This window comes from Dermacentor silvarum, chromosome 5 (genome assembly GCF_013339745.2).
Source record: "Dermacentor silvarum isolate Dsil-2018 chromosome 5, BIME_Dsil_1.4, whole genome shotgun sequence".
Classification (NCBI taxonomy): Eukaryota; Metazoa; Arthropoda; class Arachnida; order Ixodida; family Ixodidae; genus Dermacentor; species Dermacentor silvarum.
Genome location: NC_051158.1, coordinates 49136676 through 49155477, shown reverse-complemented (window position 1 = coordinate 49155477; position 18802 = coordinate 49136676). Strand labels below are relative to the sequence as shown.

The window sequence follows — 18802 nt, the reverse complement described above, 5'->3', positions numbered from 1 at the left end:
TAGCAAACGAATAACCGAGGCCGCCTGTTTAGGAGAGAGGCCATTATTTCGGAAAATTAAGGGCAAACACAGCAAATGTAAGTAAATGACGTTAGATCCATAACACAAAGGAAAAAATTGACACCTGCGGGGAGAACAATTTGTAGTTGTAGGGCATATTCAGTAATTCACAGGTATATTACTCTCGTGTTCTAGTGAAGCATATATAGGAACGCCGAAATTTGAACACGCCGTACGCATTCACCCACCGTTGGCTGAGAAAACCCTGTATCAGTCACCTCGTCAAGAAAAAAAAAGCACCCAGCCCATTGCTCAAACTTCACGTCACCCGAAACCGCCTTAATTTATCACCGCTGCGCCTTACTTGAAGCTCAATGAACCCATCGTGTACTGAGAACTAATCAACGGAAGCGATGGAATGAAGACACCTGTCGTAAGCGCGTGCGTCACCGCTTGATGTCTAAGGCGATGTGTTCTAATTATTGCAACGAACTTTAATTTTATGTAGAAGAGAACAGAGTTACGTTGGCTAATATACAGGTGAACATCATTTCACGTCAACAAGTAAATACGCATGGAAAACCTGATAGAGTTTGATTGGACCCTAACCCACTGACGGCTTTGCGAAGCGAAGCTCGTGTCAAAGCACGACCTCGGTATACAAGGCGCAAGACCTACTCTGAAAGAGCGCGCTTTGATTGCGAGCTACAGAGGTTATTAGAATAAGGCTGCCCAGTGCGAAGCTCAGGTTCTCCGTGGAGATAAGAAACCGAAATAAAAACGAGAACAAACACATTGAGACTTTTGCCTATAGCAGGTAGTGTTACCGCTACGTGCAGTCGGGTACGCGACGGAACCCATTCTCCTGTGACGTCACATGGCAACAGACTGCTCTACAGAAATTTCATCTGGGAGATCGTTGCACGGTCCTAAATACTACGAAGTTCTCTGTTTTTACTATGAAAAGTGTTGCATTATCAGCAGGGTAAGGATAAATTTTATTGAGCCATCACCAGTGTTACGACGCCTCGAAAAATAAAGAAAATCAAACGATCTTCTGTCTCGTTTGCGAAGATAAAACAAAAAGCAATTATTTTGTGTAAATGCAACGCACGTCGGAAATTGGAAACTAGTTTTACGAAATCATGTCGATAATCCTGTGCTTTTCTGCAACCAGCGTTTAGATTTAACTTTCTTTGTCCCTGTCTCAAATTAGCAAGTGCGATGAACTTTCAAAAAGACACTTAAGAACCTGTCCGAAAAAAATATAATAATAAAACCGGTAATGTCTCGATCTTGAGCGCATCTTCAGGTTATTGTCTTTAGCTGAACATGACTTGCGTAATAGCGTTCGGTTCTCGAGTGGCCAGAGGCCAGTTCAAGTAACTGTGGTGATTTCTTTCTTCATCGCTTGAGCTTGTTTCAATTTCCGCTTTGATTCTTTTGTTTTGGTGCCCCGATTGATTTTGTGTTAAAAGCAGGTATCGCGAGTTGCGCGTAGACTATGCTTTAAAAGAAACACTCAATAGTAATAATAAGCTGACTCATGACCTCCGTCCTTCCTTTCTCTTGACCGGGCAGAACTGCGTCTTCAGTTCGATGACCACTGTGCCGCTATCCCCACGAACGCTTAATGAAGCAAGTGGACGAAAAGGGTAATGAACTGTTGATGAAAACGTCGGTTTAACCGGTGAGGTGACAAGGTGCAAACGCCGAGGTCAATGTAAGACAGGTCATTGCTTCTCTGAATGAACTTAAGTAACCGCGTAACTCTGTGCGCCTTGAATTCAGTTCGGTCAAAAATAGATCTTTAGTGATCTCTGCCTTGCAGGTGTGTGTGAATTTTAAAGAGTAAGGTACGAATAAATTGACGCCGAGGTCGACGCGAGAGAGTTCATCGCTTTGCGTATGCAGCAGAACTTAGGTAACAGTGTAGTTTTAGGTGTCTTGCAAATCCACCCAACTTTGGTGGAAAATAAATCATAGATAATTTGCGTGTTCGAGGTGCCTGCGAGGTGGAGAATAAAATACGAATGTTAAGCCTTTCCAGCAGGAAACGAATAAGCACGTTAGCCTTCAAGCCACGGTATTACAGCATTCTTAATGTTTTTTCAATTTTTATTCCTTGGTCAAATTTGTTTATTGGTGATTGTGTATTTGTGAAATCTCATAAACTGTCATCTTTCTTGCGTAAAGGTGACTGGACAGGTTTGGCTAGTTCAGGCTATATACATATTACTCTTCCAGAACAATTTGGCATTGCTCTAGCAGAATAATGGTAATTAATATTGTAAAAATGTAGACGGAGGTTATCACTAATTTTGTTCCTTTTTATTAGTGTTGCACCTCAAACAGGATGCCCATGTCATCGGGTGCCGGTACATATGTTTCTATATTCTGTGTATCTCGGGCGTTCTTATAGAACAACTATCCCAGGCTCGAAGGATTTCACGCTTCCTAAATTTCGAAAGCAGCATCCTTCTGATTTTCATAAGCTAAATAACTATAGCCCCTACCAGACACAACTGCGATCCTGGACGTCTTCGGTAGCTGTAACGGCCTACTTTACGTGCTGTCGATTTTCATCCTCGCGATATTAGGCCTTCGTAACTGTGGGACTCGGACACGCCTAATGATCCACAATATTGCAAGATTTATGTACCAATCTACCTGAGCCCTATGTTTCCATTAGGTGTCTTCGTATTAGCAAAAACAACAATGACCGATGTCCGCCATTATAAGCTTGAGAAATAAGCATAGCGCTCTGCCCTTCATTCAGCAAATTTTCGTTCTCTCTTCAACTCTTCCATACCATGACTTGCGTGAATGACGGAAATATATTAGAGCAAGCTTTAGCTCGGAGTCTTCTAAATACTTGGAAACGGAGAAATTGTTTACCTGGCCAAGCACTGCAACAATATTGGCTACGTTTGTTGCATTTAAAAGATGTTATGCTTACTAGAATCACCACTTTTTAACTTTCTGTCTCATATACAACAAACTACATTCCGATCAGTCCCGCGGGGTCTCATAAAAGCAATTCAACCTTTTAAATATATTTCAAAAGGCGAACTTAAAACTTCCCCAGCGTTAAAGCTTCCTCCTAAGGCAAAGACATGGTTGTAGACATGATCTCTTTGCAATACCTATATTCTGTAAAGCATAACAGAGTGAACAGTGTCTCGGCATATTTTTAGCGAATATATGGTGGGTTTTTCTGTATTGAGATAAGGTAGATATGGTCAGGCTATTTGTTGACAGATCAGGTTGCCTAGTAAACTCAGAGCTATATTTAGTTTGCGAAATATAATGACCACTCGTAGTTGCCAAAGGTACCGCGGGAATAATTGTGCATAGATATTTCTTGCATACTCCACTGAAATATAAGTATTTATTTTGACCCAGTGTACGTTCACTAAGTCTGTGGGCTTAAACACGTTAAGGGAAACGCCAACACAGTGGGAAAGGCTGCAACGAGACTCCATCGAGGCGCGTGATGCAAGCGTTTGTATAGTATAAAACCCCAGAGTGAAAGGATAACTACATTTGGCATTTAATAAGTTCAATAGATAATACCATTTACGCGTAAGTTTTCTTATTGCCATGGACAGCTCGTGAGCTCAGGCAGCAAAAACAGGCCGAAAAAAGGGCATGAATACGTATCATGCGATCTCCTTTAGATATCTGATTGGTGGAATCTTGTCAACATCTGCCAAATTCCAGCTCTAACGTTTTTTTAGCCTGTTGCAATTTCACGGTATCCCAAATCTGAGCTCATAAATTCCAACAGCGCACGTAAACAAGAAAGATCACAATTATGACCGCATGTTAAGTAATTTAACAAAAATATGTAAGCGTGCCACCATATCTTACTTAGGAAACAGCGCCATGCACATGGCAATTCCAACGATGGTGAACACAATAAGAAAGTCGTGCGAATGCATGCATTCAGGTGGCCATATTGCAATCGCCACCGCATTACGACAGTTTTGCAGGCAGCAATAACATTCGACATGGTTCGTTGACCGAGTAAGATTTTGTATACTGCGATAACTTACGAATATCGAGGCACACTTTTATGCAAAATACCCAATCCAGCTTTTCCTCACATGCCCCTAAAGTTCACTCAACGGTACGAAACGGTCGGGAAATAACTGGGGCGTTTTGTAACCTGCCATAAAGGTATTTTTTTCTGCACGTGAAATGTTTTTGTGTCTCTGACTAAAATTTTAGGCTACAAGAGGCTAAAAATGTAGAAGTTTCCTTTGAAATGCATCAATATATTCGTGTAATCACGCAGAAAGGTCACATTCACAAACGAAAATTCCATGGGAAAAAATGCAATGTATTATCTAGCTCTTCACGCTGGCGACATGCAAACAAAGGTGAGGCGTTAAGCAGCATCGTCTTAGAAGGCGCCTGGTGGCGGTGAGGGCTCCACGTTTGTTATCCTGAGCACCCAGACACCGACGTGGGTCGCGATGTTAACCGGGGGCGGGGGCAGGTCGATCAGGACCAGGCGACCAATGGGTTTCCAGGTGAGACGAGGGGCATGGCCAATGAGCTGCACGTGTGTGTTCTCGTTGACGGCCAGCGAGCCGAGCCGCAGAAAGCCGCTGGTGGGCCACTGGACTAGGAATGCGTACACCACAGGACCTTTGTCGGGCACTGGCATCGTCGGCGGCGGCCCCGTCTTGGGACGAAAGAAGCTGTCGTGCTGCTCTACCACGGAGGCGGGCGGCTCTGCGGGTGGCAACGGAGCCGGCGGCGGGAAATCCGAGGTCGTGTACCTGGAAGCCCAGCAGTTAGCTGATGTACACAAGATGTTCCACTATCATGTACGCAGTTGTTGTGGGGATGACGGTACCGTTATAAACATAAGCGTAGTGAATAATACAATGTACTTTTTTTCTGCAGCATATGTTTTAGAAGCCAGCGGACGTCGCAGTCAACATAATGCCACCCTAACTTTTACCAGTAGAAGTTCCTTTGTGAACGCTTAGAAGGTCTGTCACAATTGTCGAATTGAAGAGAGTCATGGCACGAAGTATAGCGACAGTTGGTAGGAATATTTTGCCTAGAACCAGTTTGGGGAAAATTCGTGTAGAAAATTATGGATAGACGACAGTGGCGTTCCACTTACGATGTTTCTGAACTGTGGGAAAATGTGACACGATAATGTCTTGCCTCGTGAAGCATGTTGTGTTTTGTTTTGTTGTTCTTACCATGTTAGAGCGTGCTGTTTTCACATTTCGAATGTAATGGGTCGGCATAGGGAACGAAGACCCAGGGCAGAATCAACAAACTCTGTTTTCATGATCACCGCCATTGGAGTCGTAAGCTATGCGCTTTCATCATTACCATCGTCGCCATCGCCAGTGAAGTTGACTATGTCCTTGGGAGATGGCATTCGACAAGTCCACTACCATGCAGGATATGCCAAACATAAGAAAATTGACACGCTGTCGAAGTGCCTGACTTATCAACTACTTCACCTTTCAGTGAAGTAGTTGATAAGTCAGGCACTTCGACAGCGTGTCAATTTTCTCAGTGACAAATTGTGACTCTGCACTGTGTTACGTAGGATGGAACGTTCACACTAAGCAGCACGAGAACTTCTTCGCAGACTGCGTGACAGTGCCCGCAGAAACAGTTCTGTTTCGTGTGCGTGTGTGATTTTCTTTTCTTTCCTTCCTTTTTTTTATTCTTTATCTTTACTTATTTTTCTCTCCCTCTCCTTTCGCATCCCTTTACCCCTCCCCCGGTACAGGGTAGCCAACCGGAGATAACCTCTGGTTAACCTGCCTGTCTTTCCTTTACCTTTTTTCTCTCTCTCTCTCTCTCACCTTTCAGTGGAAGAAAAGCAAGCTGTATGCAAATTACAGATCTCCCAGGAAATTCACGTTAACTGTTGGATGACTACAACAGAGGGGACGCTGTATCCACTATACAGTTTGATTCCCTCTCCTTTCGTTTAGTAATTATAGAGCTGAACACTTGTTCCTCCAACGTGTTATCTTTAAGGTTTGTTTATGTTTTAAGGTTACTTAATTATTGAGACATATTGAAAAAATTTTGCTACCATTGTCGTTAGAATTGAATTTTTTTTTCTTATGAACGAAGTGCTATATACATATTTCTTATTTTCGCTACTCTCTTCTACTGTCCTTAATCCCCCTTCCTGCTGGCTGTGTGGTGTAGCACGTCAGAAATGATACGCACGTTCCTAAAGATCTCCGCCTTCCTATAGAGCGCTTCTCTCTGCGTGCGTCGTTGAAATAGAGGACGGCATCAACAACAAAGATCTCAAGCCAGAGGGCCCTAGTCGAAGTGTTCCGCAAAAGCCATCAGGCAAAGTGTTACAGCAGCGTATTACCTGGAAAAACGGCAAATTGCCCCCCCCCCCCCCCCTCCTATTCGAACTAACATTACCCTACGGAATATTATGAATGTAACATCGTCACCACTTCGACCACTCTGGAGACTCATGCTCTTCAGTCAACGCTTAAAACAGGAGTCATTTATTTAAACGTACGTTGTCTGTAACAGTTCAAAGACGACCAAATCCTCCCATTTTATGTAATCTATATTTGTACAAGCATGCAGTCTGCGTATCAGTGGCTACTCCCCCGAAAGGCCCTATTGAAAAACACTATCAAGTGATGAATGAGCCTGAAAGTTGGTAGTTCTGTGGCCTTATTAATTCTGCCTCTGCAGAATGTACTTCTCTTTGATGCAAGCATATGACACGAATAGCATATGATCATAGCAATCATATGACCTCAGTATCGGTGGCAGCAGTGAACCTTGTTATGGTAGCGATTGAAGAAAACACTGCCATCTGGCTATACAAGCCATGCATTTCTACCGTATGTTAACGACTGCGTCCGAGTCTTGAAAATATCAAAAGTTGATAGTCGTCACGCCCACCTAGATTAATGAAGAACACAAAGAACTGCTGTTTTCTGTTCCGCATGTATATTATATGCTCTAACGTTTCGAAACTGAACAGTCAGCATAAGGGACGGCATCGTGGAGGGCGCGGGATTAGTTTTTACCATCTTGCGCTCTTCCACATGCACTCAAAGTACCCATAACGAGCATTTTACATTGGCCCTCATCAAATATTTATCGACATGCTCCTGGATGATAACTCTACTTTATTGTATACAGAAAACCAAAGCATACCGAGTTTCACCACCCTGCAGATTCTAACCAGCCTTAATTGTATCAGAATGAAACTGCACTGCCTTGCGTTTTGAAATGAGCTGAGAGGGCTTGCTGCTCGGAAATAAAAAGCCAGGTATCGACTTTCGAAATTTTCACATTGAGTTGCCTTAGAAAAGTCGTCCACCTACCAGGTGGTACCTTTCATTCCCTATTGAACAGCTATAAAGAGGAGTCACTAAGCGCTGCAAGTCCTCACGGGCAAGCCTTGCTTACGTGAAAAACATTCGCGCGGTGCTAACTTGATTCCTATGAAAACAAGAAATAAAGTTTTCACGCTAACCACACGCTCTTGCGCCTACCATGAGCGCTAAACTACCAGCCTAATGAAAGAGTTCGAGGTGTTTCTCACCAGATCCCTTGCGCTGAGTGAAACGCGTCTTATTTCGCGGAGCCTAACACTTTCCCAGAAACGCTGTGACTTACAGCGACGACCTCAGGAAGTCGACCGCCAGCTGACTGGGGCCGCTGAACACAACAGGGTTCATGAGCACCACGTACCTCATTTGGAGATACCGAAACTGTTGACTTCGAGGTCAACCAATCTCTGTATCGTAGTTTTCGCGGAACCGTAGCACATTCAGAAGATCCCTGTACACAACGCTAGCGCGGAGGGAGCGTTGACCACTGTGTACAACGATGGCCTTCGTGACGCTGCAGAAAGAAAACATGGCCGGCCACACGACCGCGGAAGATACCCGAGCGTTTTATAATGCGGCATTATATTTCTCGAGACATCGTAACTACCCATCAAGGAAACAATCTGGTCGCTCAAGGCAGCTCACGAAACGCCAGTTTTTGTTGTTGTACGGCTTCTTTTATAGGTAAGCAATTGCAAGTAGACTATTGCGCGTATCGTTCCTTCTTTTTTTCAGTCAATAGCATTTTAAGGAATGTTGTATCGCTTTTCGTTCTACCATCGCAAAGTTATACACAGTTCTTCAATGTTTTCTAGCCTTCTAATGTTGTGCTGCCGTGATAAAATGATTGAGGGCCAAATATAAAGTTCTGGTAGCATTTTATTGCTTTTTTTGTAGAAATTCTGTAGAAATTGGTTCATTTCTTGACTGAGAGAATTTCTGTTTCATGGGTGTTCAAAAAGAATGACCCCGGTTGAATACTTTGCTTAAGGTTTTGTTTCTAATACCTAACACTTATCTTTTTTATCGTTCTTCATTATGAGCACGCCTGCAATATTCAAAACAAGAACAGAAATAAGAACGAATGACGCAATATATATATATATATATATATATATATATATATTTCAGTTTTGTTGTAGTCAGAATAAACCGACTATGGTATATTATACAGAAAAAGTATGCACTCCAGCAAGAATGAGATGCATAGGCTAGAGCATACCTATGAATTATTAGGTTTTGTAACTGGCAGCGTTCCTTTGACGAAACCATGATCAAACATATCTGCATGTTGAGCTACCGTTTTATTCTAACGAGTGGCTATACGCGGATGACTAGTTTTAAGAGTCACATAATGATTACAGCACGTGTGTTGGTGTCTAGGTGTTTTATCACTTTACAAGCTCATAAGATGTTCTCCTGTATTTCGCAGAACCGGCCGCACCCTCTTAGTCGTCACAACGGAAAGTCTATAAACGCTGAAATTATCTCGTAAAACCCTCACAATATCGAACGACACGAAAGTGATAACTCCCTCCATGCGAGTAAAGTTGCCGCTTCTATTTTGTTGAAGTTGCAGTGTACCGTCCGTTGTAGTTTACCTTAATAACCTAACGTGACGGGTGGTTATGTTGATGCTTCTTTTTAATTGCGATGTCATGTAAATAAGCTCCCAAAATGTACTTCAAATAACCTTACGGCCGATGTTGACGGTGACTCAGTCTCGCACAAGTTATTACCAATGCTCATGAGAAGCATTAGTCAGAATATCCTTATACCTTATGTAGTTCGGTGTCCAACGCATCGGCATTCAAATCAAAAGTGCGTTTTTCGGTTATCTCTTCTCATTATTCTAGCGAGGAAACAAGCAGATGTCCAGTAAAGTGGAGAAGAGGTTTTCCATCAACAAATTCATTCTATGGCAAATGATCTTCTTGTAGCGAAACTGGGACACAAGCCAAAAGAAGTAATAAGCAAACGCGCTGACTAACTTTGGTTTATTCGTTATTGTGTCTCAGCTTCCATGTCAACTTGAGTGTTAGCTTGAGGGAATTTGTCCGTCAACGCAAGAATCAGAGGTCCTGAGAGATTGCGGAGTGGTCCTCATCAGGAACCATTTTCCAAATTGCATATCCCGTTCTTTTGTTTGTATTAAATGCGTTAGCAAAAGTGTCCGAGCGTTCTTCCGTCCTTCGCGTTAGACGATCGCTTTTAAGATAGAGCCAGCAGCAATGTTTTCCGCCAGCTGTGGAAGAAGATGACGACGAACGCGCAAGCAGTGGCACCAGCGCCAGGGGCAGTATGGGAACGCTGGCGTGATCAGCGACATCGTAGACGGCTCTGGAAAACGACGAACGCGCGAGCAGTGGCACGAGCGCCTCTATGTGACCCCGTGACGTGTGCAGTCGGGCACGTTCTAGGCACACCTTTAGTAAGCCAGAACTGTGGAGCAGCCGTGGTTTCGGATCATAACGCCATCAGCGCACCTGGCGCCCCCACCTGCAGTAGTTTGCTTGCCTCATCAGTTCACACTGTGCCGCCTTCCACAGCAGTTCGCGTCGCCGCAGCGCTGTCGCAGTTACCTTGTAATGGCACCCAGACGACCACAGCCGCTGAGCAGTGCTAGGCTTGCCAACACCACATCGTTACTCCGAAATGCTTACGCAGCATTCAGATAATTCCCTAAGGAGATTCTACGTATTTTTTTAAATTTTCCAATTAGCCTAATGCCTACATTATCAGAGCAAATTCATTAAGCTGTAAGCGGACTGCTGGCTCTGCCCCCTTTCAAAGCCAGCCACGTACACAGCGTTTTAGGGGCGAAGCACCTTAGGGCCGAGCCCTGTCCCTCCCTCGTCGTCCGTAGCTCTGGTTTGCATGGAGTCCGGTAGGGGCGCTGCGGTCGTTCCCGACGCGCGCTCTCTTTCTCTCTTCAGCCATGGATGATAACGGTCGCTTCTGATAACGGTGCGCCCGCTATGGATGAAAAGGCGAGAGTGGCGGCTCAACTGCAATCGGAGTCGAGGGCTCGCAAAGCTGCGGAAGCACGGCGACGCAGACAACAAGCGGACCCAGAGTCTAGGGCGCGGGAAGCTGCAGCAAAACGGCAACACCGGCAAGCGGACCCGGAGCTGAGGGCTCGCGAAGCTGCAGCAGCACGGCAACGCCGGCATGCGGACCCGGAGCTGAGGGCTCGCAAAGCTGCAGCAGTACGGGTAAGCCGGCAAGCGGACCCGGAGCTGAGGGCTCGCGAAGCTCGCCCTTGATCCGAGCATCGGCGCCACCAACCTCAGGTAGAGAACGCTTCCGGCGTCTTGCCGCCGCTTCCCGCGCTCTCGCCGCCTCTGGGTCCGCTTGCCGGCGTCGCCGTGCTGTTGTACTGATCACAAGGCAATGTACGGGGGATTCACGGTTACCCGAATGATTCCCCGGTGCTTCGCCCACTCATCATCATTCACTTCGTGGATATGCGATGATTTTACATGCGAAGCATTTCTTGCCGGCGGCTCTGTCTGTTGTCCCGCGTCCCACACCCGCACAGCGCATGCGCGTCCCCTCCCCCTCTCTCTCCTCTCCTACGCTCCCCCCTTTCTCTTCTCTAGTAATCCGGAGCGGCGCGCTCGACAGGTGGTGCGTCAGCTGCATACTCCGCTGGGGGGCGCCACGGTAGTTCCGCGGTATGAAAATGACGGAGCGTGCGCGCATCATTCTCTCTCCTGTGCAGCGCCGCAATGAGCGCTAGGTCCGCTGCCACGAAACCATCTCCCGCTCAAGCTTACCATCTCCCCGCTGCTTCGCATCCACACATGGTTCCCTTTAGCGGGAGATGGAGTAATTTTTTGTGGTGGACTTTACTTGCAATTCTTAGATCTACCGCTTACAGTGGTGCACTGCAAGAACTGCTTCTGCGCATTGTTACTGGAGCCGAAGCTTTACTACCTTGCTGAATGCAGGCTACCTTACACAACCATCAATGCTGTTCGAGTTATTTCTGTGACTGACGTTGCAATATTTCGCGAAGATATAACTAAACGGCAAGAGTATTGATCTCTGTGCAAGCTTTTATTTCTGGCGTGGAATGCATTTATTGGAAGTTGAATGCAAGGAGAACGCGCGCATTGATACCCTAGCGTTTTATTTTAGTGATATGTTCTTCGTATTAACATATTAGAATAATCGGCACCTAACTAAAAATTTGCTTGCAGGCCATTTTAAATCCTCAGGAAGCAACTCAACCAGTACTGTGAACATTTCTTCGTGTTCCATCTCTAAAATGGCTTCAAAACGGATAGTTTCTAACATCAAATGTATATACTCTTTGCAGTTTTACCGCGATAGCGTTAAGGGCCCCGTGTCGCACAAAAGCGGGCGTCCGTGTCGGCGTGGGCGCGACGGCATCGGTGGCGGAGAAAATAATCCCGAACCATTCCGACCGCACAGGCCCTCCGCGTGGTGCAAGACGTTAGTGAACAAAATTGAATTGCTCAAAGCAAAATCCGACCGTAAAGTACGACTTAACCCCAACCTATAGACATGATAGCGTCGGATTGTAATTTGAATGTACGAGAAAACATAATCCTGTTACGAGGAACCTCAAACACTAACTCATTTTCGAGCATTTCTACTATACCAACAGCGGCGCGCAGACGCGACGGTGTAGAAAAAAGAAAGCTGCAGTTGCCGGGAAGCCTGACAAGCATTGAGGGATTTTTGAATGCTATTGCGTTCCACTCTTAAAGGCGAAGCTTAAGCGTCCTCCCATTTTTTTTTTTGTAGGTAGCACGTCGTTTCGATGTTGGATTATATGTATACGATTTGTAATTGCGTTATTATGCGTACTTGTTTTCTACTGCAATCCTTGATATTCTTCAAGTGAGTGTAAAGTTACCAAGTGTTTAGGCTATTTGTTTCCGCGTACAAGCTAGTAGCCACTTTTTTACGGTTCTGCTCCTTCTGGTTATACATAAGCATGTATATAAGGTTCGAATAATGCCTAGCAATGGATAGTATCGATCAGGATATTTCACCTAATGTGTAGGACTTTTTTGATAATTGATAAACTGAAATTTGAATATTTTACTGTTTGATTGACTGTTTGATCAGCTGATTCATTGATTGGTTGATGGATTGATCGATCGATCGCTCGATCAATCGATTAGTTGATAGTGCCTGACCTGGGGGGTATTCTGTAAGTCTACGCTTCATGCACATGTCCATATCGGCTACTGGTAAAGTTCTGATTGAGTGGGCTGGGGTACACGTCCCAAGGAGACAGACACTCGAGCCAATCAGCACTTTAGCAGCAGACGAAATGAACATGTCCACTAGGTGGACACACAGAATAACCCTCATGTTTCCATCTGTGTGATTGAGTCTAACTCGGCCAGAATCATAGTGAATCACAATCAACTCGTCCAACTCTCTTTCTACGGATCTAAGGCACGTGCCGACCTACCACACGTCGGCGGAGACGGAGTCGTTCTGCGCAGCCCAAGGCTTGCTCGCGTAGACCGCTTCGCCGTGCAGCGCGAGCCACGCGCCCAAGGCGGTGAGCCGCTCCTCAAAGACCATCGGGATGCGCCCGTCGTGCGTGGGGCCCAGCGTGATGAGCAAGTTGCCGCCGCAGCTGATGGTTTCCACAAGTGTGGTCACGAGTTCGTGGTCGGTGACGTAGTCCTTGAGCTGCGCGTTGCGCCTGTAGCCCCACGACGGTTTGTCCAGGGTCATCACGTTCTCGAACTTGTACTTCTGTAGCGTCTCTGCGAAAAGCATCGAGCACGTGGAATACCTTAAGTGTTAAATGGTTATAGCGGTGGCAACGAATGGGTCGCAAAGCATGGGATGAAAGAAAGTTTAAACCCTTTCGCCAGGGACATGAACCAGAAAACAGCATTGCACAGTGACTAGTAGACTGGGGTAAAAAGACAAGGGAAATATACTATTTCGCACTTTATTGAGCACACATCAAGCGGGACACATTTATTACCATCAACAACGAAATTGTGAGGCTTGAACTACCAAGCTTTGCATGATTTAGTGCTTTTTTGGATTTGCACTTATGACGGCACTTTGGATGTGTTCTAGTGGAGTGACACCCCTTTGGCACATGAAGATCAGCGCACGCGAATATTTTGAACATATGGTTTGTACAGGAGGAAGAGGAGGAGGAAAAGCTTTTATTGAAAAAAAAGAAGAAAAATACAAGCGCGTTTTTTGCTGCTTGTGCTGGGAAGCGCCCTCAGTCCTTGGCTCCTGCGGCTCTTGCTGTCTCCCGAGCCCGCCGCACCAGTTATTGCTGGTCACGAGAGTGCGAGCTAGTCAGCACGGCCTAAGACCTTATTGTGGAAGGGGGAGGGGGGGGGGGGGGGGGGCTGCAGAGTTATTTGTGGCATTGTGTTTATTTGGTTCCCCTATATGAAAAATGCTGTAAGCACTTCAAGAATCCCCTGCTGCTTCAGCGGATACAGCGTCTTCTAAACTATTAAGAGATTAGGACGACTTCAGCTCGTCAATGGGATCCTAATTAATCTTTCTTTGGACAAGCTCAGTTCGTCAATGGAACTTAGCCTGTTTTCAAAGCGATTTGGAGAAAATGAGCGCGTCCAGTGTCAGCACTTGCAATCCGTGTTTCTGTCACTCTTTTTTTTTTTTTTTTGATACACTGATTTCAGCCCTTTTCAGCGCCTTGAAGGCTGCGATGATTTAATTTTCGTGTTCTATAACACAGATGGCAACCACTTAGTCCGTGCTGGAAGTGCGCGTTTGTTGCGATCTTTGTTTCCTGCTGCATGGATGGCAGCAGTTTGTCAGCGCTGAAAGACCGCGTTTTTGAAATGGCTGGCTTTTTGCGCCTTTTGGCAGATTCAGAGCAATCTGGTGCGAGGCCTGCGACAAATCTCTATGCACCGTTGCGTGATTGACGAAGTTTCATTAGAAATTTGCTGCACAACTTTGCGTTTTTCTTCCCAATCCTCTTTTATAGAAAGCAATCTGTGTCGGAACCGCATCCAAAATTAGAACGCATGATACGATACTATGAAGCTGCACAAAAGCACATGAAAACATCAGAAGTTACAGAAATACGCTATTAAGTAAAAATTGACATGTTTACAAATCGCGACTTTTATCTTGTCAAATATAACGAAAATGGTCCTGGATAATGACCATGCGGCAAAATACTTCCAAACTGTACCAGAACAATAACGTACTGTACATCTCGTAAACAACCGCACACAAATAACTAATCGGCTGAAGAACGGAAACAAGGCAGGCAAACTTAGGCTTAGAGAATTTTTGTTAATTTTTGAGGAACATTTAATGGGTGAACCTTCTGTAGCTACAGAGCCTGTATCGGCGACTTCAGCTAATATCAGCCCTATCACACAAATTTATTTACTTCTTTTTGGTTTTCGGGAATCGTATGAATGATCTTAATATGGGAGCATTTTTTTACATTAAACTATGCTCACATAAAAAAAAACTTTTTCATCGTGCTCTCTGACTGACATTCACAAATTAGAAGCAAGAGGAAGCTGCGGCGCTTACAATACGTTTGTGCCCCTATGAAAATAACTTCTAATAAAAGCGAGAGGTCTTGAGAACAACAAACGCGTATTTGTAATTTAGGTGGTATATATTTTTCTCGCAGTGAAAGGGGGCTGCAGCACTGCTAAAAGAAATACCTCAAATATTGACATTCGCGAAGTTCAATGCGTTTGATTTCCGATCAGACTACATGCGTTGTGTGTGCTCTGTATACGAGTGGGTTTACCGACAAGGTTTACCGCCTAAGCAAATGGTAGAAATAAGTACGAGAATTGCCTAAGTCTTGTTCGAATGCTAGAGATCAAATGTTGGCTAATACAAAACCAGTATTGCAGTGAAATTACTGCCATCCGTAACATCAATTTCATGCCTTGGTTACCAAGGTCATTTGACATACTTTGGCACCAAAATGGAGTAATGCGTGTGCCATACCTGCTAAGACGTGATACCGACACAGCAGAGGACCTATTAAAATAACACCCTCCTACTAGCCCAAAAAAGGCACATTAGCTCTTTCTCCTTCTCTCTCGTGCTGTTTCGAAGAACGGCCACATAACAACATCCCTGAATATATCCTCGTCGATTTAAACGTATTTAGAGTGATATTGACCATACTTATCAATGTTTCGAAACATCCTTCAAGTAAACCTATCCTTCAAGTAACCTTGTATATGGAACAAATTATGTCGGTGCAGCTTTAAAGGGGAAGTTAATATTGGTTGGCAGGCCATCACTTTTTATACAAGATTAGAAGCACTTTCACCAGTATACACCACCAGTCAATATAACTGCATACACTCGCATGAAAAAAAAAACCAGCTTGCTTTTTATATCGTGCGAGTGAACATAATTAGTTACACTTGTTTAGATATATCACACCACCCCACTGTCAGATTTAAATTTAGATTTATTACAGCAATGTTCATTTGAGCAAATATAAATAAGTAACAGGATAGTGTGTCACAAAGTTGAAAACTTATCAAGGAGACACCACATCATCATTGTCAGGGACGATAGTGTGTTCCAAATATGTCCCAATAGCCCGGGGTATCGGAATTTGTCAATGTGTCTGCACTAGCTTTACTCATCAATGTTTGCACAACAAAAAACAAAACATAGACGTTTCACCAGCCATGAAGCAGGAATCGTCAGTACTGACGTGTACTGACGATGCCACTTGCATAGTTACCAAATTGTGTACTTTTTGTTTTGTACCCGTTGTTGAGCAAAGCCTGTTCGATGACGTTGACAAACAGGAGGCATCGTAGTGCACCGCGGAACATGTATTCTGCCACGTTGATGAAACATGTTCAACACCACGCAACTTTTTTATTCAGTTACCCGAAAGGCCCGGTGGGGGCATTACATAGGGGGAAGTGATATAAAAATGCGTTGCAACGTATTGAATATAACTATATAACGGCGAAAGAACAGAAAGAAAAGCAAAGATGAAAGCGCGATACAAGACAATAAAGCTGGTGAACACTGTAATTAGCATAAAACTGTCGGAAAACCCACAAGGATGCAAACATCGCAGTATATATTCATCTGCACAGTACAGATAATGTAAAACAACAGGGTGAGAATTATAGCAGCCGAGAGGCCCAAACAGGTCCTGCAGTTTGTAGGTACTCGGCCCTACTGTCTGAAGGAAAGAGGGGATCTGGGTTTCAAAACTACACAGGAAAAAAACTGGGAACATGACACAACTGTACTGAATCTGAAAATATATCACAAGTAGGTCTGAAAGTATTAGAAGTAGGACTGGGTATCAATTGGGTATCAGGAGAAGGCAAAAGTCACATAAGACATTTAATGACCACAACACGTGCTTTTCGGCAATACATGCGCAAGAAACGTAGTAGGCCAATGATTCGAAAGCACAAGGAATTTCTCTCTTTAAGATACCACTGTCTGGTGCCCGTTTCTGTCTACGCGCACTAACGATGCACAGTGCTTATTCAACACTATACACTGTGATGCTAGTCTGCGCAAAAACCTCGCGATATAACTTACGATCAGTATTTGCAAGCTGCTGCGCTGAACAAGTTTTCAACGCCTTTCACCATAAGAAAAACAGATAGGCGGGCACAAGCATGCTTTTTTTTATCAATTTCACTTGGTTTCGTTAATATGGCATTCGCCAGTTTCCGTTACATATTAGCATCTGGCTATTAATAAATAATCGAGTTCTCAGACCCTCGCATGCCCTGTCTGTTCACTAATTTGTCTTCGCCATTTTTCGCTGCCTAAATCAGCTTTGAAGGTTTAAAAAGCTTAGGTCAACTAGGCCTTTCATCTTTCAAAGCATCCGACAAACAATGAATGGTGTGGGTGCCAAGAGTGTATTCCACTTTAAAAGGTAGCTTTACAGGGCGACCAACTCCAGCTTTGCTATTAAGGTATGTCCGAAATGGAGAAATTTTCTCTGCAGACAATCGCTGAACCAATTTCAGAAAAGGAAAAGTCGGATTTAAGAGACAAACTGAATTTTAGCTGTGGTTTCAGTAAAATCTTGATTTACGGAACAAGATCTCTCACAAAACCTAATATAAACGTAGTATGTAAAATGAAACAAGTAGAAAGTTTACAAATTGCAATGAATAGTAAGATAGATATAATTTTGAAAATTGCATTTTCATGGGGCATCCGAAGCAGAGAAGTATGGCATATCAATTGACAGCTAAGGTGAAATGAAGCAATCTTTGCGAAGTTTTCTTAGACAGCAACTCCAGAAGGACAGCTTTCTCTTCAGTAAAATTTAACTAGGCCACGATACTACCTTTGACAAATATCATCAATTGCATTCGCAATCAGATTGGAGTAACCCTTCCCAGCCAATATGTCACGTCAGTGCAAACAATCATATTGCAATACAGGTTTCGATTTACACGGACCTCTCTGCCCCCCCACGCATTCCAGTGTTCAGCGTTCTTCACACCGATGACAACGATGTAGCTTTGAAGAAAGCTACCGGTCGTCACAAAGAATGCGCTATAGTCGTTCGCCGGCCCACGTAGATAAATATGGACGCCTTCTCCAGAAGAAATAGAAATTTAAGCCCACATGTGACGTCAGTCGAAACGGGGTAAGCATGCACCTTTAGCGAATATGCAACCTGCACTGCATGCTATATTGAGCAGGGGGAGAAATATGAACGGATGCACTCTTAGAAGAGAAGGCCTCTTCGTGACGCAACGTCTGCATTGTCACGGCAACAGCAATGCAAAAAAAAAGCGATTCCATTCGGTAGAAGAAGGGTCTCTCAAGAAATCGCAGAGTCTAGACACCTCAATAAAAGCTTGACATACGACTCTCGCGAAGGGCGTTTGGCGTTCTCGAAGAGATGAGGTCACGTTTTGAGCCCCGTGGGTAAACACACTCGGTGCCCTCTCGAGAGAGGGCGCGCACGCGGTTTCAAGCACTCGAAGAGGTCGAGACAGTCCACTCCGTGTACATGCCGGGCGCATTTCCTGTGTTAGCTCTTGATCGGCGTCGGTGTGCTCGACAGGAAATGTGCTTTTTCTTTTTTTTTCTCGCTCACTACGTCTGCCGTCTAATCTGTCGCAGGCTATCGTCATCGGGAGCTCATCCTTGCGTTCACGTTGGGGTAAAAAAAATACTTCTGCAAGTTGAATAGGTGCCTGCAACGTGCACGGCACGCACCGGTGCCGACTGGGTTGGCGTGGGCAGTTTTTACAGCGTAAGCTGTTACGGGCTCATTCTAATAGCCGTTCCGGTTCGCGATGGTGTCCGCAGCTCGCCGTTTCAGCTCGCCTTCGACGCCGGGCCGACGTTTCAGATCGTTCTCGTCAAAACGAGGCGAAGAGACTTTGCCGCGAAGACCCTGTTGTGCGTGCTGCCGAAATTGGAGCTACTCTTGAGCCGCT

General features: G+C 44.7%; 1 protein-coding gene across 1 annotated transcript in view; it reads right to left on the bottom strand.

Moving 5' to 3' along the window:
• Positions 1 to 4362: 4362 nt before the first annotated feature.
• LOC119452395 (alpha-L-fucosidase) overlaps positions 4363 to 18802 on the bottom strand; it is a 36925-nt gene continuing 22485 nt past the window's right edge. The window contains exons 8-9 of the mRNA XM_037714579.2: positions 12823 to 13126; positions 4363 to 4790 (exon numbers count right to left, since the gene is read on the bottom strand). Coding sequence (XP_037570507.1) covers positions 4409 to 4790; positions 12823 to 13126 — 686 coding nt within the window. The 3' untranslated portion in view covers positions 4363 to 4408. The remainder of the gene's footprint in view (positions 4791 to 12822; positions 13127 to 18802) is intronic.